We start from the raw sequence: 27998 nt of genomic DNA, 5'->3' as shown, positions 1-27998 counted from the left end.
AACCAGGCCTCATCATGGCTTTTTATTGTTTCTAATATTTATTACAGTGCTTGCTACGATTGTGACTAGGATTTGAAGTTGGTTTATTTCAAGGAGCAAATAGAAACAAGAAATCCACAAAGGAAATACAGGCTTCATTCTTAGCAGATTAGCATATTGAATGCAGAATATCCATCAAGTGCAACCAAAGAAAATAGAAAGATGCAACAAAGAAATGTGACTTGAAAAGTATTGTTTCCTACAGTTGTTGTGGCAATATTGACATCAGATAGAAGTTCTAATTTTAACAAGAAGTCTATCAACGCACACAAAATGCTGGAGGATCTCAGCAGGTCAGGCAGCATCAATGGAATGGAATAAACAGTTGACGTGTCAGGTCAAGACACGTCTTTAGGACTGAGAAGGAAGAGGGAAGACAGCAGATCAGAAAGGTGGGGAGAGGGGAAGGAGGCTAGCTGGAAGCTGATTTGGAAATAAATGTGATTGCTCAAACCAAGAAAAATTGGAAGGAAGGGAACCTTTGTTGCATTTGTGCTTGCATTATAAAGTGTGATTTTCTATAGGACATCTTCAAAATGTGATGCCCCAAGAAGGGTAGCACGTATCATTAAGTACCCTCACCATCCAAGACATACCCTCTTCTCATTACTACCATCATGGAGAAGATACAGGATCTTGAGGACGTACGCTCAATGTTTTAGGAACAACTTCTTTCCCTCTGCTGGCTGATTTATAAATGGTCCATTAACCCATGATCACTATCTCACTATTTTGCTGTCATATTGCACGACTTTTTAAAAATATTTTATTGTAACTTACAGTAATTTTTTATGCATTGAACTGTACTACTGCCACAAAACAACAAATTTGATGACCTACGTCACTGATAATAAGTCTGATTCTGAAGTGCTAACTGGAAAGATGGAATATTGGCCCTGGTTTACCTTATTTGAAACAGGATAAGACTTCACTTTTTCAGATATAGTTTCCTGGTTGTAGTATGAATTTCTTAGTGTGCGGGATGATAGTTCATTTGCTTAACCAGTCTAATATGAATCTGTCTACATGTTTAAATGATATTTATTTACAAATATAGATATCCTCTGCAGCACAAAAGATGCAAAATATGTTTTGCATATGTTTTACCAGCCAAAACCATTGCTTTTACCATCTTTATTGTGCACATCAACTTTGTTTAGGGCATGAAGTATCAATCTGTAAATTAAAGAAATATAACAGCATACACTTAATTCCACCTATTGGTTCAAGAAAATAATTCCAACAGCTGAATGTAAGAAACATATAAATAGGTTCCTGTAGTTCCAAGCAGCAGGGGTAGCTGCCCTTTCAAAACCAGCCCTAAAATACTAATGGATGGCACTGGGCTAAAATTTGCTTCCTTCAGCTCTCTTATCTTTCACCATAAAAGATGTGGGCACGGTTTGATAACAGGCTTTCTTTAAGGAATCACTACAGCAAGTCTCTTCACTTCAATTTTAATGGAAGTATTTTTTTAAACAAATTTTTTATTCAAACCAGTTTCCATTGATTATCTACAATTATGTATTTCACTTCCTGTTGAGGGCATGGCAGTATCACAAAGCAATCGTCAGAGCTCCAATGCAGTCTGATTGCCCCAAGCACCAATCGGCCAAACCACCATGAAAAACCTGGAAAAGGGAGAAGTGCATTTTAAAACTCAGCTGCCTTCCCAACCCCCAACTGCACATTTTTTTAAAAAATGCACCCTGATATGAATAAAATCATAGAACTATTTCAGGCTGTGTCTAAAACTAGAAGGTTTAAGCAATGTAAAAGGCTAAAGTTTCAGAAAAGAAAAATACAGGTCCAGACATCAAAATATTTTCTCTCAGTCTCTGTAGAATTCACTTCCCGCTATGCAATCTATTGAGCAGATGACATACTGTGTGTTACACCTCTGTTCTGAAACCTGACTGGTTTATCAAACAAGCACCCAGTGTAAAGGCAGTGAGGCGTAGGTTAGGGTTCAGGTTCTCAGCCTACACTTAGGCCTGTGTACTAAAACTGCTTTTATATAGATGCTTCAATGTTGCTAGTCTCATTAGCGTATTGCTTTTCTGCAATGTCACTTCATAACAGAAATTTATATAGCTCACGTTTTTAAACACAAGAGATTCTGCAAATGCTGGAATTCAGAGTAACACATACAAAATGCTGGAGGAATTCAGCAGAGCAGGCAGCTTCTAAGGAAAGAAATAAGCAGTCAACGTTTCAGGCTGAGATCTTGCATCATATTATATTTTAAAAACATTTTTAAACTTTGCAGCCCGAATTTAATTGTTTTAATCATTATTCTCTTTTCTAAAGGGCTCCTAAGTTCAGTAGGCTTGCTTCTGTTAGAGCAAGAAGGTTATCTCCTATATCAATTATATCTTAATTCATTAGTTTTCAAACAGGATCTCCTGGTTGCCACCCACTTCAACTCAGCTTCACATTCCCATTCAGATATGTCCATACATAGCCTCCTCTACTGCCATGATGACAGGTTGGAGGAAACAACCCTTTGAACATCGAATTCTCCAACTTCCAGTAATTCCCTCCCTCTCCCTTCCCCCATCCCACTTTCACTCTGCCTCCTCTACTAGCTGCCTATCACCTCTCTCATGATTCTGCCTTCTTCTACTACCCATAGTGCTTTTCCCGTACATTCCTTCTTCACCTCTTCGGCCTATCCCGTCCCTGCTTTCCCTCCCCCACCCCTTGATCTTTCCTCTGATTGGTTTTTCACCTGGCACCTTCCACCCTCCCCTCCCCCCACCTTCTTTATGGGGCCCCTTCCCTCTCCTCCTTCAGTCCTGATGAAGGGTCTCGGCCTGAAACGTTGACTGCTCATTTCAACGGATGCTGCCCGACCTGTTGAGTTCATCCAGCTAGTTTGTACGTCTTGGTTTCCACGTTAAATTTGCGGTCAGTTTTTTTTTGTTTTTGACTGTAGAAAAGACACTCACTTAGAATATTCTTTAGGAAAGCAGTTAGGACAGATTGCTGGTTCTTTCTCTCTTTGCTGCATCTTTCACTGAACGAAACCATTTTCCACATGGTGCCTCAGCCAGCTCTAAGTTTTCCAGTTGTGCTCTCTGCAATGTTTTCATTACAGCTATACAGAGAGCAACTGCATTGGAACATTTCAGAAACAATTGGTCTAGATGCTTTTTGTGTTCATTTGTGCATGCAGCTTTATTGACACTCTTAATGTCCTTTTGCACTGTAGCCAAACATTAATTTGTTCTGAAGATCTGGGACAACATGCCAGTACAGTGGCTCTCTAACACAATATGTCCTTTTAATTTGCTTTGACTGTGCCTTGGCGGTAGGTCTATCTTAGTTTTCAACAAATGGCTTATACATATTGAATTGGGTGTGAATCTGTGTTTAGTATCTGCATTGTACTGTGATCAGGGAGGGTGAAAAGGAAAGAAGCCTGCGGGCAGCTTCTGAAGCAGTGATTGGGTGTGACATTATTTTGCTTTGATTGCTTTCTCTAAGTTTTTTTTGGAAAAAATCCTCTCTCTTCTAAAATGATTAACTGCTGAAGTTGTTACAATGACTTACTTCTGACATCCCATCTCAAGTGAACACTCCTGAATTTGAACACTCTGGTTTCAGCCATGAAGGGGACACAGTATTGCCCCCACTCATTTACAATTTCCTGCAAAATGACTTGAATAGCGGTGTTTCCATCCTGTCCCAAGGACTCTGCATCTAATCTGGACATTCTTCAACTGTTGCTCTGGCTGTCGTATATGATTTAATGCTAGTGCTTAAGTGCTCTTTCCTTTCCTGTTCTTCATGTGGAATTTGAAGATGAATCTTTGATAATCTGATACTGCAGAGTATCATAAAGATTCAAGATTGTTCAATGTCACTTCCAATATACAATTGTAAGGGGATGAAGTAATTATTATTCCAGATCTGATGCAGCACACAAAAGTTAAAGAACATAATAATAATAATAATAAAAGAATACACAGTCAATATAAATATATAAGTTAGCTTATATACATTGATTGTATGTTCATAAAGTGATGCTGGGCTGTACATAAGGTGACTGATGGGGAAATAATAAAGTAGTGATGGAGTTGGTGGGTGGAGATGTTGAGCAGCCTTGGGGAAAGTAACTGTTTTTGAGTTTACACGAGGAAATCTGCAGATGCTGGAAATTCAAACAACAACACATACAAAATGCTGGTAGAACACAGCAGGCCAGGCGGCATCTATAGGGAGAAGCGCTGTCGACGTTTTGGGCCGAGACCCTTTGTCAGGACTAACCGAAAAGAAAGATAGTAAGAGATTTGAAAGTAGTAGGGGGAGGGGGAAATGCAAAATGATAGAAGACTGGAGGGGGTGGGATGAAGCTAAGAGCTGGAAAGGTGATTGGTGAAAGTGATACAGAGCTGGAGAAGGGAAAGGATCATGGGATGGGAGGCCTCAGGAGAAAGAAAGGAGGGGAGGAGCACCAGAGGGCGATGGAGAACAGGCAAACAACTAAATATGTCAGGGATGGGGTAAGAAGGGGAGGAGGGACATTAACAGAAGTTAGAGAGGTCAATGTTCATGCCATCAGGTTGGAGGCTACCCAGCCGGTATATAAGGTGTTGTTCCTCCAACCTGAGTTTGGATTCATTTTGACAATAGAGGAGGCCATGGATAGACATATCAGAATGTTTTTGAGTTTGGTAGTTCTGGCATGGATGCTATGCAGCCTCCTCCCAGATGGGAGTGAACAGGGTGGGTGGGATCCTTCATGATGTTACTGGCCCTTTTCTGGCTTCATTCTCTTTGTATGTCCTGGATGGCAAGTAGATTGGGCAGTTTTGACTACCTGTTGTAGAGCATTCCTGTCCTCCACTATGTGGTTTCATGCAGCTTTTTAAAAAAAATGATTCTTTCTACTGTGCGTCTGTAACATGATGTGAGTCAGCCTCCTCGAAAAGCAGAGGCATTGGAGAACTTTGTGAGAGCCCAATTCCCTCCTGCTTCAAATTATCCACCATGGTCCCTCATCCAAAAAAGACCAAGGTAACATGCCTGAACGACTAGCATCCTGTCACACTCACCTCAATAATAAGCAAATGCTTTGAGAGGCTGGTCAAGGATTACATCTGCAGCTTGCTACCACCCACACTGGACCCCCTACAATTCGCCCATCGACGCAACCAATTGACAGATGACGCAATAGGCACTGCTCTACATACTGTCCTTACGCATCTGGAGAAGAAGGATGCTTATGTGAGAATGCTGTTCTTGGACCACAGTTCAGCATTCAACACCATAGTTCCATCCAGACTCGACAAGAAGCTCAGAGACCTCGGTCTTGACCCTGCCTTGTGTAGCTGAATCCTGGGCTTCCTGTCAGTTTGCCAGCAGGTTGTAAGAGTGGGCTCCATCGCCTTCAACCCTCTAACTCTCAATACAGGAGCCCCTCAGGGCTGCGTACTGAGTCCCCTCCTTCACTCCCTGTATACCCATGACTGTGTCACCACCCACAGCTCCAATCTGCTAATTAAATTTGTCGATGACTCTACATTAATTGGCCTTATCTCAAACAATAATGAGGTGGCCTACATGGAAGAAGTTAGCTCTCTCTGACACAGTGGTGTCAAGAAAGCAACCTCTCCCTCAATGTCGCAAAAACAAAGGAACTGGTTGTGGATCACAGGAGGAATGGAGATGGGCTAACGCCTATTGACATCAATGTATCTGAGTTTGAAAGGGTAAACAGCTTCAAGTTCCTCAGCATCCACATCACCGAGGACCTCACGTGGTCTGTACACACCAGCTGTGTGGTGAAAAAGGCACAACAGTGCCTCTTTCACCTCAGACAGTTGAGGAAGTTGGTTTGGGCCCCAAATTCCTAAGAACTTTCTACAGGAACACAATTGAGAGCATCCTGACAGGCTGTGTCACTTCCTGGAATGGAAACTGTACTTTCCTCAATCGCAGGACTCTGCAGAGAGTGGTGTGGACAGTCCAGTGCATCTGCAGTTGTAAACTTCCCATGATTAAGGACATTTACAAGGACAGGTTTGTAAAAAGGGCTCGAAGGATCATTGGGAATCCAAGTCATCCCAACCATCTGGGAAGCGGTACCGCAGCATAAAAGCCAGGACCAACAGGCTCTGGGGCAGCTTCTTCCACCAGGCCATCAGACTGACGAACTCACGCTGATTTGAATGTACCTGTACTCTATATTTCATTGACTGTTCTATTTATTATAAGTTACTATGATTCCAAATGGCACTTTTAGATGGAGACGTAACAAAGATTTTTTCTGTTAGTTCTGTTGTTTCTGGTTGTACGAGTATTGTGCTTTCACTGGCTGTATTGAACATGCAGCAGAGTTGTTGGCATGACTGAAATAGCTGGTAGAACAGAGGAATTTGGTACAGCTACTGTGCAAGAGCCTTGCAAGTTAACAACTGGGCAGATACAAGCAAAGTGCTAAAAAGGAACATGAGGTACAATTCAAGCCCACACAAGTCGGGATCACGTGCAGGTTATTCGTGCACAGGCTGGTGTTTGAGAACTACACTTTTCTTGAAACAATTTCATTTTTGCAAAATCCTACTTGTGCATTTGATGGAAGACCCACGATTCTTATTACTAAACCTTGTGTCTGTTTCTTACGTTACTGTTTCTCGGGCTTTGCTTTGCACATTAGGGCAATTGGATTTCCACAACCAACAGAGGCTTCATTTCAGAAAGCATTGCAAAACCACTGCTGCTTTTATCTAGCGTCTTTAACAAAATTAAAAAAAAATCCCAAGGTGTTTCCCAGAAATGTTATCAAAAATTGGAGACTAACCGATCCAGGGATTTGGGAGCAGGTGACAAAAGACTTGATCAGAGTTTGGTTTTAAGGGGTGCTTTACGAAGGAGAGGGAGAATGAGGGCCATGAAGGTTTAAGGGAGGAATTCTAGAGCTCACGGCTGTACAGATAAAGACATGAATGGCAGTGGTGAAGGAACCCATAAATCTCTTGAGGAAATCCTGAAAAACTGAAATGTTCCACACAAATGCAAATATTTTCCTCTTTAATTAACTCCAAGCATTATATTAGAGGGGTCAGAAGAAAGTGCAAACTATAAAGGTGTGAACAATATGGAAAAGTTAGAAAGACATGGAGTCGTATAACACTGCAGCACAGAAAAAGGCCCTTTGACCCATTTTGTCCATGATGGATTATTAATCTGCCTAGTCCCATCAACCTGCACCTAGACCATAGCCCTCTATACCCCTCCCGTCAATTACCTGTCTACATTTATCTTAAGTGTTGAAATTAAACCTGCATCCACCCATTGTGCTGGCAGCTCGTTCCACACTCTCACCACCCTCTGTGTGAAGCTTCCCCCTCATAATCCCCTTAAACATTTCACCTATCACCGCTGACCTCTAGTGCTAGTCTCACCCAAAAAGCCTGTTTAATTTTTACTCCTCTAGCAAATCTCCCCTCAGGCTCTTGTGCTCTAAGGAATAAAGTCCTAACCTTCTCAACTTTTCCCTAAAACTCGCGTCCTTAAGTCCTGTCAACATCGTTGTAAATTTTCAGCATTCTTGTAACATTTAAACATAGCAGCAGAAAATTGGACCATTTGGCTCAAGGGCCTGTTTCTGTGCTGTTTAACTCAATAGAAAATTCAGCACAAAGTTGGGAAAAACTGCAGATGCTTGGAAAAATCAAGCAACACTCACAAAATGCAGGAGGAACTCAGCAGGCCAGGAGTCATCTATGGAAAAGAGTAAACAGTTGACATTTCAGGCTGAATCCCTTCATCAGGACTGGGGGGAAAAAGGATGAGAAGTTAGAACGGTGGGGGGGGAGGGGAGGAAGTACAAAGTGGTAGGTGATTGGTGAAACTGGGAAAGGGGAGGGGTGAAATAAAGAGCTGGGAAGTTAATGGGTGAAAGAGATAAAGGGCTGGAGAACAGAGAATCTGATAGGACAGGATAGAAGACCATGGAAGAAAGTGAAGGGGGAGGAGCATCAGAGGGAGGTGATGGGCAGGTAAGGAGATATGGGAATGGGGGAATGGTGATGGGGGAGGGGGCAATTACTAGTAGTTTGAGAAATTGATGTTCTTGCCATCAAGTTGGAGGCTACCCAGACAGAATATAAGGTGTTGCTCCTCCAACCTGAGTGTGATCTCATCGCAGCAGTCCAAGGAGGCCATGGCCTGACATGTTGGAATGGGAAGTAGAATTGAAATGGGTGGCCACTGGGAGGTCCTGCTTTTTCTAGCAGATGGTGCGTAGGTACTCGGTGAAGCAATCTCTCAATCTATGTCGCGATCTCACCAACGTATAGGAGGCCACACCAGGAGTATCGGATACAGTTGATGACCCCAACAGACTCTCAGGTGAAGTGTTGCCTCACCTAGAAGGAGTGCTTCGGGCCCTGAATGCTAAAGAGGGAGCTGTAGGGGCAGGTGTAGCATTTGTTCCGCCTGCAAGGATAAGTGCCAGGACGGAGATCAGTGTGGAGAGATGAATGGACAAGGGAGTTGCATAGGGAGTGATCCCTGCAGAGAGCAGGAAGTGGGGGGGGGTGAGAGGGAAAGATGTGTCTGTTAGTGAGATCTCTCTTGAGATGGCGGAAGGAAATTCAGCAGGTCAGGTTAATTTTTATTCATTCAGGAGAAAGTTATTGCAATCCAGTACTTCCATGGTTAACCTGACTGAAATTACATTATTTTCTAAATTCCATATTTATTTAATTAAATTTAAATTTAAATTCCCTTGCTGCCATGGTGGGATTTGAACTCCCTTCCCTGGATTAGTAGGCCAAACTCTTACTGCTAGTCCTGTAACTTAACCATACACTGCTGTCTCTATGGAGAGAGAAACAGGGTTAATGTTTCAGATCAATAGCCTTGAGAAACCATAGATTTAAAGCATTAACTTTTTCTTTCTGCTCAGATTCTGCCTCCCTGGTGAACATTCCAGCACTTTCACTCATTATTTCAAGCTTGCCTGGTCCCTAGCATTTCATTTTCATCGTAAATCAGAATCAGGTTCATTGTCACTGACATATATCATGAAATTTGTTGTTTTGTGGCAGAATGGGAAATTCTAGCCTTTTGGGATCCAAGGTATAGAGTAGAAAATTTAGAGATAGATTTTATTTCCCAGCCCTTGGGCTGAGTGCATTCACCCTATCTATGTCCTTCATAATTTTATACACCTCTGAAGTAAGCAAAATAACAACTTCTAAAAATCAGTTAGAAAGATTTACGAGGTCATGGGTCAAATCCTGGGAATTGGGACTAGATTGCGTGGGGTATCTTGATCAGCAGAGACCATTTGCGCTGATGGGCCTGTTTCTGTGCTGTTTAACTCTATGAATGTAGATCAGAAGATGGTAGGCAAATCACCTACGCTTGGTCCGCCAGAAAAAGCAGGATCTCCCAGTGGCCACACATTTTAATTCCACGTCCCATTCCCATTCTGATATGTCTATCCATGGCCTCCTCTACTGTCAAGATGAATCCAAACTCAGGTTGGAGGAACAACACCTTATATACCGGCTGGGTAGCCTCCAACCTGATGGCATGAACATTGACCTCTCTAACTTCCGTTAATGCCCCTCCACCCTTCTTACCCCATCCCTGACATATTTAGTTGTTTGCCTGTTCTCCATCTTCCTCTGGTGCTCCCCCCCCCCCCTTTCTCCTGAGGCCTCCCGTCCCATGATCCTTTCCCTTCTCCAGCTCTGTATCACTTTCGCCAATCACCTTTCCAGCTCTTAGCTTCATCCCACCCCCTCCGGTCTTCTCCTATCATTTTGCATTTCCCCCTCCCTCCACTACTTTCAAATCTCTTACTATCTTTCCTTTCGGTTAGTCCTGACGAAGGATCTCGGCCCGAAACGTCGACAGCGCTTCTCCCTATAGATGCTGCCTGGCCTGCTGTGTTCCACCAGCATTTTGTGTGTGTTGTTGTTAGGCAAATCATCTGCTGTTTCTCAGTGCATGCTTAGCAGATGATTTACTTGGCATGGGCAAGAGTGAAACAGACCTGAAATAGTGTTGTAGACTGTCTCACTACTTTAAAGCAAGAGATTTTGGCTTTCTGATGCACATTATGGTATTGTGGAGAATATTGGATCATGTGCAGAAATTTAATCATACAGACAGAGCCACAATTGTCAGTTTACATTTATGCTTGTGGTATTTAATGAGGCAACCACTAAGAGTCTTCTCGGAATGCTATGAAGTAAAAGTCAACCTTGCTGGCATTGGGTGTTTATGCTCCTGTCTGTGTTTTGACATCAGCGGCACTGTTCACCATGATGAGAGCAGAAGCAAAGACATAGTCGTGCTTTTGAATATACCATTTTATGATGGTGTGATACTTTTAAAATACCATGGGTAAGGTAACTTGGAAGGTTTCCCCAGTACTATACATCCTAAGGGATATCTATTTTATCCACCTCCAGTATTGTGAGTATGGTAAAGCAGTCCTCTTGAGGTACTTTTCAGGACCTACTTGCTGCTTTTTGGCTGACATCGTGTCGGGCAGAATTTCCATCTAGTAATCCCAACCTCAACAGGGTTTTCAGCAAACAACATTAGGAAGTCAATAAATTGAATGTCAGTAATGTGAGAAAGGTGTATGACTTAAACCAGGACTGGAAAATTCCACTGCTTAACTAGCCAGGGTTGAGCTGTCTACTGGTATTAGTGAATTAAAGGAACAAAGCAGTTTGCCAACTTGTAGCATTGACTTTGTGCCACTCTTTGGTTCCAACTGTACCCAAAAAACATTTTTCTCATTGGTTTTCTGTCATTGTCTACCCACAGGGCTGCCAGAACTTTTTCTAAACCTTTTAATGGGATACATATCCTGTGGTCAAAGTACAGATAACTTCCTTTGGATAGGGAGTTTGGGGGAACAGAGAGCCAACTTAAAACCCTTTTCTTCTCTGGACCCATGGTTGTTTTATAGATTGTCTAATTGCTTTGAATCAAGGTGCAAAGATGTGTTAGTCACATTGTTGAGAGTATTGGGTCGTGTATGGAAATGTAATCATACATTTTGAGCTGCAGCCGCCAATTTATACTTCTAGGATTTAACAATGACAATCCTTTTCAGTGCGCAGACATGAGGTAGTGAGAACCAGCTTCCTTTGGTTCAGGCGTTGACTCACTCTGGGGTACCATTGCAGGTGTGCCAGCTAGCTGCCCTTGCATGGCAACTCCAAACAACTGACGTTCATGAAAATCATCGCAAGGGAATGGGTTATGTCCTCCCCTTTACGTTGGCCTGAATACCATGGGTTCTCCCTCACAAAACTGCTTTGGTTCGCATCCTACAAATACTTCAATATAGAATTCTCTTGCTCTTGCTTCTGTCCCTCCATTGACCACCCATCCCACAGTCTCTTTGACCCACTGCCGTCAGGAAGGATGTACAGGAGCATCAGGACTATGACTGCCAGAGTGCGTAGTAGATTCTCCCCTACGACTGTGAGATTAATGGATATCCTGCCACCACCGAGGTCTCGTCATTAGGACAGCAAGCTGTTTACCTGTGCTGCACACTACATGCATTTTTGAATTATATTTTAATAACTTATGAATAGTAAGCACTTTGTTTTATGTGCTGTGTGTGGTATATATTTTGTGGGTGCACTATGATCTGGAAGAATGTTGTTTTGTTTAGTTGTATTCAGAGTACTGTGCAAAAGTCTTAGACACGTAAAAAATTCTGTAAAGCGAAGATACTTGCTAAAATAATGAAATGATAAGTTTCTAAATACCAAAAAAACTACTATAAAGAGCAGTAAATAATAAAAAGCTAAATCAAATAAATATTTGGTGTGACACACACAAAATGCTGGTGGAATACAGCAGGCCAGGCAGCATCTATAGGAAGAGGCACTGTCGACGTTTCGGGCCGAGACAAAGGGTTCCACCAGCATTTTGTGTGTGTTGCTTGAATTTTCAGCATCTGCAGATTTCCTCGTGTTTGAATATTTGGTGTGACCACCCTGTGCCTTTAAAACTAGATCAATTCTCTGAGCTACACTGTTGTGCAGTTTTATAACAAAATCAGCTGGTAAGCGTTGTTCTAAGCATCTTGGAGAGTTTGCCAGAGTTCTTCTACAAGCTTTGGCTGTCTTGTTTGCTTCTGTCTCTCCAGGCAATCCCAGGCAACGTCGATGATGTTGAAATCAGGGTTCTGTGGAGGCCATACCATCTGAAACCATATAAATAATCTAGGGTGCCTAAGACTTTTGTTGTACACATCCTCTAACCTCTTATCCATACCTAGTGATTGCTCAATCCCAATAGCTTCCTTTGTTACATATTGGCGCCCTCCATTAGTGCACAGCTGTCCAGTTGTCCATGCACAATACTATGGAATTTCTTTCCTAAACCTTTCTCCTCATTTACGGTACTACCTTAATGCTCCAGACTTACAACTTCTACAGTCTTTCTTGTGTCTCCATTTTGTTTGACCTGGTGCTAGTTTTTGACTGACCACTCATCAATGAATGGCCTCAGGACAGTCATAAAACAATTGCCAATCTCTGTTGAAAAAGGGGTTGGTGTGTCAGTTGGTGTTTATGTATAGTTTTTCATAAATTCCACTGTTTCCTTTGTTTTCCAGTAAATGCCTGCAAAAATTGAATCTCAAGTACATGGTAAAATATACATTCTTTGATAATAAATTTTGCTCACTTTAACTTGCGTTTAATAGTCCAAAGCTAAAGCAATTTAATTTATGGTCATATAATAAATATATGTATATAAGCTAAGTAATATATTTATATTTATTGTTTTTTAAATTACTTACTGTGTTCTTTATCTTATTATGTTTTTATATTTTTGTGCTGCATTGAATCTGAAGTAACAATTATTTTGTTCTCCTTTACATTTGTGTACTGGAAATTTGCTTGTTCCTGCCCCAGTGAACTTGTATCAGCATACCTTGACTCTGTTTTATCCCTCCAATTCAGTCCCTTCCTACCTACATTTGTGACACCACTTCACAAACTTCAGGTTCCCTGGCCCCGATCGTCTCATTTTCACTATGGATGTCCAGTCCCTATACACTTCCATCCCCCATCAGGAGGGCCTTAAAGCTCTCCGCTTCTTTCTGGATAACAGACCCAATCGGTTCCCCTCCAGCACCACTCTCCTTCCTCTGGTGGAACTGGTCCTCGCCCTCAATAATTCCTCCTTTGGCTCTTCCCAATTCCTTCAAACCAAAGGTGTAGCCATGGGTCCCAGCTATGCCTGTCTTTTTGTTGGCTATGTGGAACAGTCCATGTTCCAAGCCTACACTGGTCTTGCTCCCCAACTCTTCCTACACTACATCAATGACTGCATTGGTGCTATTTCCTGTACCCATGCTGAGCTCATCAACTTAATAAACTTTGCCTCCAACTTCACCTCAAACTTCCACCCTGCCTTCAGTTTTACCTGGTCCATTTCTGACAGCTCCCTTCCCTTTCCTGATCTCTCTTTCTCCATCTCTGGTGATAGTCTATCTACTGATACCTTTTATAAACTCACTGATTCTCACAGCTACCTGGACTCTTCCCACACTGTCACTTGTAAAAGTGCCACTCTCTTCTGTCAGTTCCTCTGTCTCTGCCACATCTACTCTCAGGATGAGGCTTTTCATTCCAGAACTACTGCGATGTCCTCTTCCTCCAAAGAAAAGGGCTTCCCTTCCTCCACCATCAATGCTGCTCTGAACCACATCTCTTACATTTTGCAAACATCTGCCCTCAACCCATCCTCACCTACCACCTCACTAGCCACGTCCAGCACATAATTCTCCGTAACTTCCACCATCTCCAATGGGATCCCACCACCAAGCACATCCTTCCCTCCTCCCACTTTCTGCTTTCTGCAGGGATCGCTCCCTACGCAACTCTCCACATCCCTCCCCACTGATCTCCCTCCAAGTACCTATCCTTTGCAAACGGAACGAGTGCCATACCTGGTCCATTTCTGACACCTCCTCGCTCACAACTGTCCTTCCAGGTGAGGCAATGCTTCACCTGTGAGTCCGTTGAGGTCATCCACTGTATCCAGTGCTCCCAGTGTACTGTAGTCTCCTGTATATCATTGAGACCCAACATAGATCAGAAGACCGCTTCAATGAGCACCTATGCTCCATCTGCCAGCAAAAACAGGGTCTCCCGGTTGACACCCATTTCAATTCTACTTCCCATTCCCATTCTGACATGTCAGTCGATGGCCTCCTCTACTGTCGCGATGAGGCCAACTCAGGGTGGAGGAGCAAGCCCTTATATTCCATCTGGGTAGCTTCCAACTTGATGGCATGAACTTCGATTTCTCAAACTTCTGGCAGTTGCCCTCCCCCTTCACCATTCCCCATTCCTATTTCCCCTCTCACCTGATCTCCTTCACCTCCCTCTGATGCTCCTCCTCCTTCCCTTTCTTCCATGGTCTTCTGTCCTCTTCTATTAGATTTCCCCCTTCTCCAGCCCAGTATCTCTTTCACCAATCTACTTCCCAACTCTTTACTTCACCCCTCCCCCTCTCTTGGTTTCACCTATCACCTACCTCCTTTTACTTCTTTCTTTCTCCCTCCCTCCCACCTTATGCTGACTTCTCCTCTTTCATTCCAGTCCTGATGGAGGGTCTCAGCTTGAAGCATTGACTGTTTATTCCACTCCATAAAACTGCCTGACCTGCTGTGTTCCTCCAGCATTTTGTGTGTTACCCTGATCAATGTAACCAGACAAATCACTATAATTAGCCCAGGACATGAAATGTACTGCACTTAGGATACATTGTTTTTATGCATTATTTGAGTAAGGCCCAGGACATCGATCTCTGAATTTCAGTAGAATTTTTGATGACAGGGTTTTACACCCAAATGTGACCCTGTCTCTGGTCATAAATACTAAACACCATTTCTGGCAAGTGACACTGGTTAACAAGCAGCAATGGGAATTCTGTCAGGAATATTTTTCATTTGGTAACATTGGTTCTAATCTTTGTTTAGAAAATCTAATTGCTTGGAATTTAAGTCGGTTCACATGCATGTACTATGCTGTATCTCTAAATAAATAAAAATAACTGTCAGCTTTACATTCTGCATGAAATTGATCTCTTCTTCACATGGTTTAGTTGGTCTCAGAACCAAGATAATTATTTGTTTTAAATGTCATGTCCCAGGAATACATGTCCTTGAAGCTGTTCTTTTCAATCCCGTCGTGATCTACTTAGTTTGTTGATGGGTTTTGAATGTGCAGTGTTGAGGAGCATTGTTAGTGATTAATAAAATAATTGAAATGCACAAGGATTACTGGCAGAGAGGATGATCTTGCTACGTGTCAGTATTGTGACTTGCCACCTGGTTTGTTGCCTTCCTGTGTCTAAGTAGCTCCTTTTGTTACAGAAGAAACTAGCAAAATTATTTAACAGTGGGCCTCAAAGGTTCAAGCTAACCACCAAATAATTGTTTTGATTTTTTAATATCTAGTTTTCTGCACCTCGTTGTTCTGTGAACAGGGGATTTGAACGTAAAAGAATGATATTTCTTATGCAGATCTGGAGGCTAACCCCCTCCCCTTCAACTCTTCTCACTCGGATTCCGAACGGAATACATTCTTTTTCCTTTCAGTTTACATTTTCTCCTGTTTTGTGAATAAAGCCATTCATGGCGAGGAACAATTAAATTCACAAAGACTTCCAATGCCAGAAAGTACAGTGGTGAGCAAGCAAATTATAAGTGGAAAGATCAGTGACCTCTGAACCATAGTTACTCAATAATTAATGTTCCAAGTACACCCGTGCACATCAGAATTGTCATTAATGTCCTACATAATTTAATTATGCAATCATCCCACTGTTTTAGCATCCCATCATCTGATTCACGAATGACCAATGCCACGGAATATTTAGTAGCTATGTAATAAGACACGTGAAGCTTATTATGTTTATAATCACTTGTTTTGACATGTGATCTTGCACATATGTGCTGCTAAAGTGATAATGGGGTTAAAGATGTGTTACCACTGAGTAATGTGTGGCAGAAATAGACTAGTCTTACGTCTGTAATCTCCTACTTAGAGTATTTACAAATCCTGTTGACCTTGAGGTCCATTGCTGCTGGCATATTATGGCCTACACGATCCCTAATTGAAGAGAGCAATACAGCGAAACCTGTTCCTCCGGGAACACTTGAAATGACCACCTGTCCCGTGCAGCCCGCTTGCCTTAAGACTGTTCGCTTTCTAGTTTAATTGTAGTTTTGGGGATTTATGGAGCACTGTTATCTCTGGGATCTTTAATGTGACATTTGCAATTTTGATTCCTTTCTCTTTGCTGATATCAAGAAATAGAAAGGACTTTGGGAACTGTTTAAAACTGCAGGGGCACCACAAGGTTTCCCAATCCTTGAAACTGTCTGTTTTTACCTCAGCTGCTTAGCCCACGTCCCATTCATTTAGTTTGAAACATTCACTGCTTGTCTTTGCACATCATCTATACTGCATATTTCTATTTGGAAAAATAAGGCAATTATTTTAATTTTTCATAGTATCCATTCCACATAGTTTCTCCATGTTCACAAATTTCTTTGTATGCTGCATGTTCTTCCTACAAATGAATCAACATTTGGAACCCAGACCATTTTTTTCTTTGCTACTTCAACTTGGTAGAATAAATTACATTTGACCTTGGACTTCACAGCTGTCTTCCTTGCCGTGTAATTTTTGTTTCTCCTAATACTATACATTTTAAAGCTACAGTTCCAGGTTTTCCTATGGAGAAAGATATTTGACTTGGCCTTTTCTGCTCCAGTTGAAATCATCTTTTGCTTTTCTGTTCACCTCTCTGGCCCAGGGCACATTCATTACACATCACACCATGACAAATTGCCCCTTGTGCTGAAACCTACTTGTTAGGTTGTTTCAAAAGATTGACCATACAGAGTGCCTTAGGAGTCGTATGTAGGTCAGGCCAGGTATGAATTGTATATTTGCAACAATGCAAGACAGAAATGCTTCAGGTGGGTCTTTGCAAAACTCCAGTAGTTCTTGAGGTGGGTCATCATTACTAAAAATATTTTGTTGGCTTAATTATGTTCTGAGCTGAAAGTTGTAAATCATTCGTTTCCTTTCTTAGTAACCATATAAAGTTATTTGATTTGGAAGAGTACAAGGTAATTCAAGCAAATAATTATTGTTTATAATTAAATTAAATGTTCTTCTGGGAAAATGTTATTTTACTTTGTTGTTTACACTTTTGTTCATTAGCAGTATTTTAGTTTGCCAACCTTGATGCTGTAAATCAACATCTTCACCCTTACTTCCTTGCGCGTAATGTTTCTATTTCTCAGTCTAGATATGATATGGCCTGAATTTATAAGACTGATGCTGGATTTTGCATGTTTCTGAAACCCATGACTGTAATTGGCATAATTTGGAAATGGTTTGGCCTAGTGAGTCTCTCATGTGCAGAACTTCTTTTGAGAAAACTCTGCCAGCCAATAAGTTGGAGGCAGGTGATTGTGCAGCCAGCAAAGTTAGCTGACTCAGATAAACATTATATTTAAAGCGTAGAAGAATGACAAGAATGTTGTGTATTTGGATTTTTAGAAGGCCTTTGACAAGGTGCCACACATGAGGCTGTTTAACAAGCTACAAGCCCATGGTATTACAGAGGAGATCCTATCATGGACAAAGCAGTAGCTGACTAGCAGGAGGCAAAGAGTGGGAATAAAGGGGGCCTTTTCTGGTTGGGTGCCAGTGACTATGGTGTTCCACAGGGGTCTGTGTTGGGACCGATTCTGTTTACATTATATGTTAATGATTTAGAAGATGGAATTAATGGCTTTGTTGCAAAGTTTGCAGTCAATACAAAGATAAGTGGAGGAGCAAGTAGTTTTAAGGAAGTAAAGAGGCTACAGAAAGATTTAGACAGATTGGGAGGATGGGCAAAGAAGTGGCAGATGGAATACAGTGTAGGGAAGACATGGAAAAGTTGACTATTTTCTAAATGGAGAAAAAATACAAAAAACAGAAGCTTAAAGGGACTTGGGAGTGCTTTGCAGGATTCCCTAAAAGTTAATTTATAGGTCAAGTCTGTGGTGAGGAAGGCAAATGCAATGTTAGTATTCATTTGAGGGGGAGTAGAATATAAAGGAAAGGATGTAATGTTGAGACTTTATAAAGCACTGGCGAGGCATCACAGAGTATTATGAGTAGTTTTGGGCCTCTTATCTCAGAAGGAATGTGCTGAAACTGGAGAGAGTTCAAAGGAGGTTCACGAAAATTATTCCAGGTTTGAACAGCTTGTCATATGAAGTGCGTTTGATGGCTCTGGACCTGTATTCATTAGAATTCAGAAGAATGAGGGGGGGGACATCATTGAAACCTATTGAATGGTGAAAGGCCTTGATAGAGTGGATGTGGAGAGGATGTTTCCATGGTGGGAGAGTATAAGACCAGAGGGCACAGCCTTAGAATAGAGGGGCATCCTTTTAGAATGGAGATGGAGGAATTTCTGTAGCCAGAGAGTGGTGAACCTCTGGAGGCCAAATCTGTACAAGACAATGGTTGATAGAGTCTTGATTAGTCAGGGCATAAAGGGATATGGGGAGAAGGAAGGAGCTTGTGGCTGAGAGGAAAATTGGATCAGCCATGATGAAATGGTGGAGCAAATTCGATGGATAAATGACCTAATTCTGCTCCTATATCTTATGTTCTAATTGCAGATACTTTTCTCAACAAAGGCAGGGATATTGCTCCAGAAAAATGCAGTAAATTTTCTCACAAATTATGTTAATAAAATTCATCTCAGCGATTATGGTCACAGGCTGAATTGATAGTGCAATTACCCAATCCTCTCCACTTTGTCTAAGAGTGGTGTCATTATATGCATTCTCTTACACGTTACCTTTTGTCACTGTTTCCAAATTCTTCACTTCTTCACTGATTCTTCACTTGGGGGTTTTCTGCTGCTTCTGTTGTCACGTGCGACCAGCTGCTTTATGGGAACACAACTATCAAACCCATTTCTAGACCCTGGAGCAGATATTCATTATTTGTTATGCAATGTAGAAATGGTGCCTACTGTTCTCTACTTCTGAGCATTGAGTTCAACACAAATGTTACCATATTACATGTTTATCACATAAAAGATAATAACTTTCTACCTGCTTTCACATTGTCACTTTCAGCCACCTACTGTTTACAAGCATCTATGAGTATATAAGCTAATGTATATATATATATAAGCCTCTTTAATGTACATACAGCTGTACTCAACATTGTGCTTTATAGATTTGTTTTTATATTTATATTTATTGTGCTTTTTTTTGCTTATTATGTTTTGTACACTGCATTGGATCCAGAGTAACAATCATTTTATTCTCCTTTACACTTCTTTACTAAAGAATGACATTAAACAACTTTGAAGCCTAAATCTTGGAGAGTGTAACAGAGCATTGTACCCTGTTCTCATTACTTTTAAACGGTACTGATCATGGATATTGATTCTTATTTTTGGGGTTATCTTGGTTACAATTCAGGATGCTGTATTTTGATAATCCAAGCTGCTTAATGACAGCTGTACAGGTGAATTTATTGGAATCTGAGCACCGTGACTGAGAGACTAGTCTGAACTTGTGTTTCTGCTTCTCCATGGACCCAAGCAACTCAATGCCCAAAATGATGCAGCATTACTGATTGTGCTGTCACTTACCTGCAGGAAAGATGCAAATAGGATTGAAAGAGTGCAGAGAAAATTCACGAGAATATTGCCTGGACTTGAGGACCTGGGTTAAAGGGAAAGGTTGAATAGGTTAGGAGAGTGAAGGGAGATTTGATAGAGGTATGCAAAACTATGAGGGGTATAGATAGAGTAAATTCCAGCAGACTTTTTCCACTCTGTTTGAATGAGACTAGAACTAGAGGTCAAAGTTTAAGGGTGAAAGGTGAAACGCTTAAAGGGAATCTGAAGGTGAACCTCTTTGAAGCCGGTGCAAGTGTGGAATGAGCTGCCAGTGGGAGTAGGTGCTGGTTCAGTTGCAAAATTTAAGAGGAGTTTGGGCAAGTACATGGATTGGAGGCACGTGGAGAGCTATGCTCTTGGTGCAGGTTGGTATGACAAAACAGGATAACAGTTTGGCACGGACTAAATGGATCAAAGGGCCTGTTTCTGTGCTGTAGTACTCTATGACTCAGAAATTATAGTAGGTGTTTTATCCTTGCTACACTTTTTGCTTCAGAATATAACGTTTAATTTTCTTGTTTGCACAGCTCCTTCATTCCAAAGTTCATCAACCACCTTTTCAAGTGCAAACCAATCAGCATGGTAGGAGCAGAGCAGGTAAGAACTTATTAAAAGCAAAAGAGAATGCAGATGTTGGAAACCTGAAATAGAAAGGACGAGTGTCTTTGACTGGGAACTGGAAAATTTTGTTTCCCAGAGCCCTTTGATCTTACGCTTGTCTTTCATAATAGGATGGGTGTCCTCCATTCTAGGCTGAGCTGAAAGATTGGTAAGGGCTTTCTGAGCTCACAGATTTGCTTTGCTATTGCAAATATCTGAACCTGGATTAAGCTTGAGCCATACTTTATTTCAGAATCAGGTTTATTATCACTGAAGGACAGATACAAAACGCTGGAGGATCTCATCAGGTCAGGAGGCATCTATGGAAAGGAATTTCAGGCTGATTTTTCAGACATCATTATTATTATCACTGACGCAGGTTGTGAAGTTTGTTGTTTTGTGGCAGTAGTACAGTGCGATTCATAAACATGACTACAAGTTAGAAAAATAAGTAAATAGTGCAAAAGAGCAATATAAAGAGATCATATTCGGTTGATCCTTTGTAACTGGCAAAGTGAAAAAAGCTTTAACTTGTTCTGGATTCTAATCTGTATCCAAAGAATAAAAGTAAGTTGGCCTTAGAATGTTAATATAAATATTAATAAATATAACTCTTCAGTAGACTAACTTAGCCAAGGTTACATACTTCTGAGTATCTAACATGGCAAAGTTTCATACTGGAACTAATTATCAAGGAGAAACTAACAATATTGTTCTTCATTTTCATACTGTGGAAGATGTTCAGTGTTTAAGCATAAGTAGATGATTGTACAGAAAACTAGAATCTACTCTGTCTTGTACAAATGCAGCTTACAACTATTTCATCTTGTGGGTTTGAGAGTGCAAAAGGGAACAACTGCACCATTGTTTCCTTTGCTGTGTGTTCTGGATGGGTCATGGAGCTGGCCTTTTCCTTTACAGCTGCACTTTGTGACATTCCACCAGAGTTGCTCTCAGGAAAACAATAAATATTGGTTTGGTTTCTGCCCGTCAGTGCAGCCATTCTCTGCAGAGCCACCTGTTTCATGCATTTGGTTGTGAGGTATGGGTTCAGCTTCAGACCACAGAAGGATATAGAACTCTGTGGTCACAGATAGATATCAAAGACTGGTATTATAGGTGAACATATCTGTCTGAGTTCCAGGATGTGTATTCATTTTAAAAATAGTGTACGGCTGCATAAGGCTCTGTGGATGTGTTTTGTTGGACAAACTATGTGTGCTTAATCCCAATTTGTGTGATAGCCAACTTCTTCTCTATACTCAGTGGCCACTTTATTAGGTTTGTGGTCTTCTGCTGCCGTAGCCCATCCACTTCAAGGTTCAAAGATGCTCTTCTGCACACCATTGTTGTAATGCATGGTTATTTGAGTTATTGTCACCTTCCTGTCAGCTTGAACCAGTCCAGCCATTCTCCACTGACCTCTCTCATTAACAAGGTGTTTTTGTCCACAGAACTACTGTTCACTGGATTTGTTTTTTTGTTTCATTTTCTGCAAATTCTTGGTATTTTGTGTGTGAAAATCCCAGGGCATCAGCAGTTTCAGAAATACTCAAACCACCCCATCTGGCACCAACAATCATTCCACAGTCCAAGTCGCTTTGATGGCATTTCTTCCCCATTCTAATGTTTGACCTGAAGAACAACTGAACCTCTTGTCTATGTCCAGGTACTTTTATGTATTGAGTTGCTGCCACATGATTAGCTGTTTAGATACAGTGGATTCCGATTAATCGGACCATTGGTTAATCGAAGCAGCCACTTATTTGTCACCTAATTGAGACCGGATATAGATCCCGAACAGTTTCTAACTAGCGTCAGACATGTGCACTTGAGTGGCCATTAGACACTAAATCGTGCATAAAGTGAACATTTTTTTAATTACGTCAGTTGGATGTGCTTGTATTCAAAAAGCAGTAATTTTTGTCACTGAAAGCTGGTGAAAAATAAGCAGGAAGACACTTCAGAGCTCTTTTGCTGACTGTTTTGCTGTTTTAAGCAGTCAGACTTGGAAATACCAGAAACGGCCAGGGAAGAAAATGAAACGATTTCACTACTTCAACAAATTAGGAAAGACAAAGAATTTGAAGGTATCAACAATCATCTTGAATGTTGCCTTTGTACCCCACCAAGCACTCAGCTCTCACTTGTGGCTCCAAGTTTGCATGTGACAGCAGCCGTACCTGCTACATGCTTCAAAAGACAGGCTAAACCAGGTAAGGGTGGTAGCTGGTGGGTCTCAACCCTGGTGAGATAGGGACACGTCAGTCCCAGCATGTGAAGTCAGCTCCGTTGAACGGGCGGATGAGATCTATAGTGAGATTCAACGGCCAGGAAGGTGGTTCTGCTAGGCTACATGGAGAGTGACGGGCATGATGAGGCACAGAAGTAGTCGTGGTCATCCACTGCAACTAAGGAAGACTCCAGTTGTGATGTCTACTCGGCCCACTGGACCCAGACTTCTGAGATCAAGAAAGTGGAACCGCCCCAGTACAATGGCTTTTCCACTGTAAAAACTCTCCCGCACAGGTTTCCTATCTTTGTTGAATAAGACAGACAGAAAGCAGTATTAGTAGTGTTCTAATTTGTTCTGTATTTTAGATAGATAGATAGATAGATAGATAGATAGATAGATACTTTATTCATCCCCATGGGGAAATTCAACATTTTTTCCAATGTCCCATACACTTGTTGTACATACAATACTTAACTCAGTAATAATATGATATGCATCTAAATCACTAACTCAAAAAGCATTAATAATAGCTTTAAAAAAAAAGTTCTTAAGTCCTGGCAGTTGAATTGTAAAGCCTAATGGCATTGGGGAGTATTGACCTCTTCATCCTGTCTGAGGAGCATTGCATCGACAGTAACCTGTCGCTGAAACTGCTTCTCTGTCTCTGGATGGTGCTATGTAGAGGATGTTCAGGGTTTTCCATAATTGACCGTAGCCTACTCAGCGCCCTTCGCTCAGCTACCGATGTTAAACTCTCCAGTACTTTGCCCACGACAGAGCCCGCCTTCCTTATCAGCTTATTAAGACGTGAGGCGTCCTTCTTCTTAATGCTTCCTCCCCAACACGCCACCACAAAGAAGAGGGCGCTCTCAACAACTGACCTATAGAACATCATCAGCATCTCACTGCAGACATTGAATGACGCCAACCTTCTAAGGAAGTACAGTCGACTCTGTGCCTTCCTGCACAAGGCATCTGTGTTGGCAGTCCAGTCTAGCTTCTCGTCCAACTGTACTCCCAGATACTTGTAGGTCTTAACCTGCTCCACACATTCTCCATTAATGATCACTGGCTCCATATGAGGCCTAGATCTCCTAAAGTCCACCACCATCTCCTTGGTCTTGGTGACATTGAGACGCAGGTAGTTTGAGTTGCACCATATCACAAAGTCCTGTATCAGTTTCCTATACTCCTCCTCCTGTCCATTCCTGACACACCCCACTATGGCCGTGTCATCAGCGAACTTCTGCACATGGCAGGACTCCGAGTTATATTGGAAGTCAGATGTGTACAGGCGTGTATTTAAATACACAATTTGTTACTCAGTCAAACATGAGTTTGTTTTTTTAATACCTTTTAAACTATTTAAAAAGGCTAATTGGGGCAGCTGTTTAATTGGGCTAAATGTCCAGATGTGTCCCAATTAATTGGAATCCATTGCATTTGTATTAACGAGCAGAGGTACATAAAATAATTACTGAGAGAAAATTTCCACTTTATCAGTCCATTTTGAACCTTTTGATTGTTAATGCAATCCCCTAATCACTTTGTTTTATCTTACTAACATCAATGCATTTATGCATTTAGAATCGTGCTGGACGATAGCTGGCTAAAGCAGGAATTGATAAATATCTTTGAGTTATTGGAAGGATCGCAAAAAAGGCCTGCATACAGACCATGGATACAGCTGTTTCATCCATCTTAGATGGCAGTGCATACATGTAGGTTTCTCCATTTGCTTGTAACAGCAACATTCTTTGTGTGAAGAGTGTGGTAGAGGGATACGCTTTCATCAGCTCAGCTGTTGACTCCGGCTACAGCTGTTTAAGGGCAGCTACTTGTGTTATTATAGTGGAGAATTCTGAATACTTTATTAAAATCCTGTTGATTTAATTTCAAGAGTCACTGATACATGAGCCTTGAATTCACACAGGTATAAAGTTAATATTTTTATAAAATTAAAATTTGCAGGAAATAGATGGTTGGCCTGCTTTGATTTATTAGCTCATGATAAAGTGAACGTTAATGAAACCTTGTGCCTAGGTTCACTGTTAGCTTTCAACACCTAGCCCTAGATGGACAATTTTGTCTAATAGTGTTTTTAAATTAGTGATAAAGGTTAAAAGATTAGCTTTATTTGTCACATGTACATTGAAACATCAAAACACACAGTGAAATATGTCATTTGCGTCGAGGATGTGCTGGGAGCAGTCTGTAAATATCACCATGCTCCTGGCACCAACTTAGAATGCCCACAACTTACTAATCCTGGGTTTGGAATGTGGGAGGAAACCAGAGCACCTGGAGGAAACCCATGTGGTCATGGAGAAAATGTACACACTCCTTACAGACAGTGGCAGGAATTCACTGTTGATCGTGGTGCTGTAAAGTGTTATGCCAACTCTGCGCTGACATGCTATGGTATGTGTTTAAAAATTATATATATTTTCACTACATCCCTAAAGTTCAGGAATTTTTCAAGTTCAGAATATAACATTTAATCAAAACCTCAATCGATGAACAACAGGATTTTGTCATTATTCTGAGCACCCCTGTTATAGATGATGTAAAATTACACCAGAGCACCAGCTCCCAGTTTAATCAGGGGGTTTAGAAGAATGAAGGGGCAATCTCATGAAACCTATTGAATATTGAAAGGCCTAAGCAGAGTGGATGAGAAGAGGATGTTCCCTAAGGTGGGGGAGTACAGGACCAGAGGGCTAAACAAGTAGAAGGACGGCCTTTTAGAACGGAAGTGAGGAGGAATTTCTTTAGCCTGTGGGTGGCAAATTTGTGGAATTCATTGCCACAGAAGGCTGTGGAAGCCAAGTCCTTGGATATATTCAAAACAGGCTGCTAGGTTCTTGATTAGTAAGGGTGTCAAAGCCAGGAGAAAGGGGTTCAGAGAGATAATAAATCAGCCATGACAGAATGGTAGAACAGAGCAATGGACCAAATAGCCTAATTGTGTTCCTATATCTCATGGTCTTGTAGAGTGTGACCGAAGTTGGTTTGACTTTTATTCCTACAGTAGAGGAGAGTGCCTACACACCATGTCCAGGCATTAGGAATGACCATTATGATAAGCTGCTGAAGCTGGAACTGGTATTAGCACATGGAAGAAATCATGGCAGAGAAAAAGTCATGTTTCCAGTAAGCCTTAGGAAAATCAATAAACCATAATAAAATTATGGCTTGGGTATCCTAATCTATAAACAGAGTCTCAGCATTTAGCTTGCATTTTCTGTCATGCTGAAGTCTTTCTTGTGAGAGAAAAGTGGTTTCTTTTCAGAAGCTATTTTTGGCCAATAGTGGTTCAAATGGGAAGGAGTAATGGGCTACATGAAATAAATGATGCAAAGCAGGGCAAAGGGAGTTTTGTTTTGAAGGATACAAAGAGGATCTGCATTCCTATCATGCCTTTCATGACATAGGCTCCTCCTGAAGCCCTCAGCAGCCAGTGAAGGACTTTCAAAGAGTGCAATGTAGGAAACTTCTCAGCCTTTTTTGAGCACAGATAGCAATGTGGTAATAGTTGGATCAGGGAACCCTATAATATAGACTGCAGGATACAGTTTGGCGTCAAAATTCCCCTAGCTGTCACTGAATGGTATTGTGAGACCTCTAATGTCCACCTGAGTAAGCAGTCTGAAAGTACACAGCCCCTGCAAGATACTGGACTAACAACTGTTGACTTACCAACGGGACAACAAAAAGGCACTTGGACAAAAGGTTTCAATGGATAAATACAAAGAAGAGTGGCGGCTAACTTTCACAATGGTCACATATTATGGAGGTAACGCAGCTCTAGTCTGCAGTGATTAGGAGAAATATGACATACCTATGATGAGCTAGGGCAGATTAAGCTCCACCCTTCTGAACTAGCTAGCCAACATAATACTCTGGTCTGACTGTCACTCCAAATCAAGCTAAGATTGAGTATACCCACTTCAGAAAGGCAAACAGTTCAGGAATCTGGAACTGCCCTCAAGTCTTTAACCAATATTTTAGGGAAAATCACTCTATTATATATAAGAATGAAAATATTTATAGTCTTACAAGTTTGCAGATTTTATTAGATTTTACCACTTAAAATTCTTCAACATGCAAACCAATAAAAACATCAGCATTTTCCTAACAGGATCAGCACATTTATGGAAAGTTTGTGTGTGAGACTGAACGCTCCCAGAATTCTCAGTTGCTCACCTCTACAAAGGCTACAGTATAGGGAAACAGGAAGAATAGCTGAATTGGCAAAAAGCCGCAAAATAGATATCTCTGTCTGGATAATCAACCCTTCCCACCGCCCCCAGAGACTGAAGACATCAAAGGGAACCTTTAACAATTAAATAAAGCTATCAATCATGCTCGGGTTAAAAGATACAAGGGTAGTTTCCATAACCTATTTCTATCCAGCCTCCTGCTTTGATCTCAAACCTGTTTCCTTGAGGTAATTTTTAGCAGACGGTTGAAGAAGTATAAGGTGAATACCTTGGCTGCAAAGCAAGCAAACAAAGTGACATGTTAACATTCGCCAGATTCAATAAGCAGATTACTCTGTAGAGATTTTATCAGGATGTATTTATGAAGTACTACATTGAATATCATTATATTTATAAAGTATAAAGATAATATAGAAATCACAGCACTAAAGGGACCTAAATAATTCTGTTTTGAGTTCTTCCACAGGGCCAGCTTACTCCAACTCCATTTTATTTCATAATTTCTGCAATTTTTGTACTTCTGCTTTTCCAGTACTTTTCTTTTTCATTTTTAGTTTATGCTGTACATTCCAAGTATAACAATTTGCACAGCTATGGGAGAAAGCAGGATTGCTCTTGGGTAGAACCCGTACAGATTCAATGGGCCAAATGCCCTCTATGAGTGCTGTAACCTTTTTACGATTCTATAAGGCATAGAATAAGATACTCTTTGTTCCATTTACCATTCACCATATAAGCAAATTACTTTTAACCCTTTAGTTTTAGGGATCCCAATTTAATGTCCGTGCCATTTATCAGATATCCATTACTTCAAAGCCTTCCATAACTGTAGAAAACACTTTCATAAAGAAAAGAATTGTCCCTGTTCCAAGTACAAAACTACATTTTTTTTTGTAATTCTGATGGATGTTGGAAGTCATTGAATCTTACAGCAGGGGCTAGGCCTTTTACTCTACTGAGTTTGGCTTAGAAAGGCAACCCAGAGGAAATGCAAAACCTGTGGTGAAAAGAAAATGGAAATAACTTGAATAAAACACAGCATGCTGGAGGAACTCAGCAAGTCAAATCAGTTAACATTTATTCCTCTCCATAGATGCTCCCTGACTTGCTGAGTTCCTCCAGCATTTTGTGTGTGCTGCTCACAATCTCTTGTGTATATGGAAATGACATGG

General features: G+C 41.2%; 1 protein-coding gene and 2 long non-coding RNA genes across 5 annotated transcripts in view; 1 reads left to right on the top strand and 2 right to left on the bottom strand.

Annotated features, from left to right (window-relative positions):
• The window catches only part of vps53 (VPS53 subunit of GARP complex), a 274888-nt gene that overhangs the window by 205659 nt on the left and 41231 nt on the right, over positions 1 to 27998 (top strand). Inside the window, exon 19 of the mRNA XM_073053325.1 lies at positions 20295 to 20364. Within this exon, the coding sequence (XP_072909426.1) occupies positions 20295 to 20364 (70 nt within the window). The remainder of the gene's footprint in view (positions 1 to 20294; positions 20365 to 27998) is intronic.
• LOC140731676 (uncharacterized) lies at positions 1511 to 20201 on the bottom strand. 3 transcript variants are annotated; one of them, XR_012099891.1, is made up of 4 exons: positions 19738 to 20201; positions 18931 to 19058; positions 13997 to 14114; positions 1511 to 1670 (listed from the first exon to the last, which is right to left on the bottom strand). It is a non-coding gene; the product is annotated as an uncharacterized lncRNA (long non-coding RNA). The 3 variants fall into 3 exon arrangements; XR_012099890.1 differs by lacking the exon at positions 1511 to 1670 and having other exon boundaries at positions 12897 to 14114; XR_012099892.1 differs by lacking the exon at positions 1511 to 1670 and having other exon boundaries at positions 12897 to 14114; positions 18931 to 19020.
• LOC140731675 (uncharacterized) overlaps positions 26918 to 27998 on the bottom strand; it is a 69822-nt gene continuing 68741 nt past the window's right edge. The window contains exon 4 of the long non-coding RNA XR_012099889.1: positions 26918 to 27099. This is a non-coding gene — a long non-coding RNA (uncharacterized lncRNA). The remainder of the gene's footprint in view (positions 27100 to 27998) is intronic.

Source organism: Hemitrygon akajei, chromosome 8 (assembly GCF_048418815.1).
Source record: "Hemitrygon akajei chromosome 8, sHemAka1.3, whole genome shotgun sequence".
Classification (NCBI taxonomy): domain Eukaryota; kingdom Metazoa; phylum Chordata; class Chondrichthyes; order Myliobatiformes; family Dasyatidae; genus Hemitrygon; species Hemitrygon akajei.
Note: the sequence above shows the minus strand (reverse complement) of the source record. Positions and strands in the feature narration are given on the sequence as shown.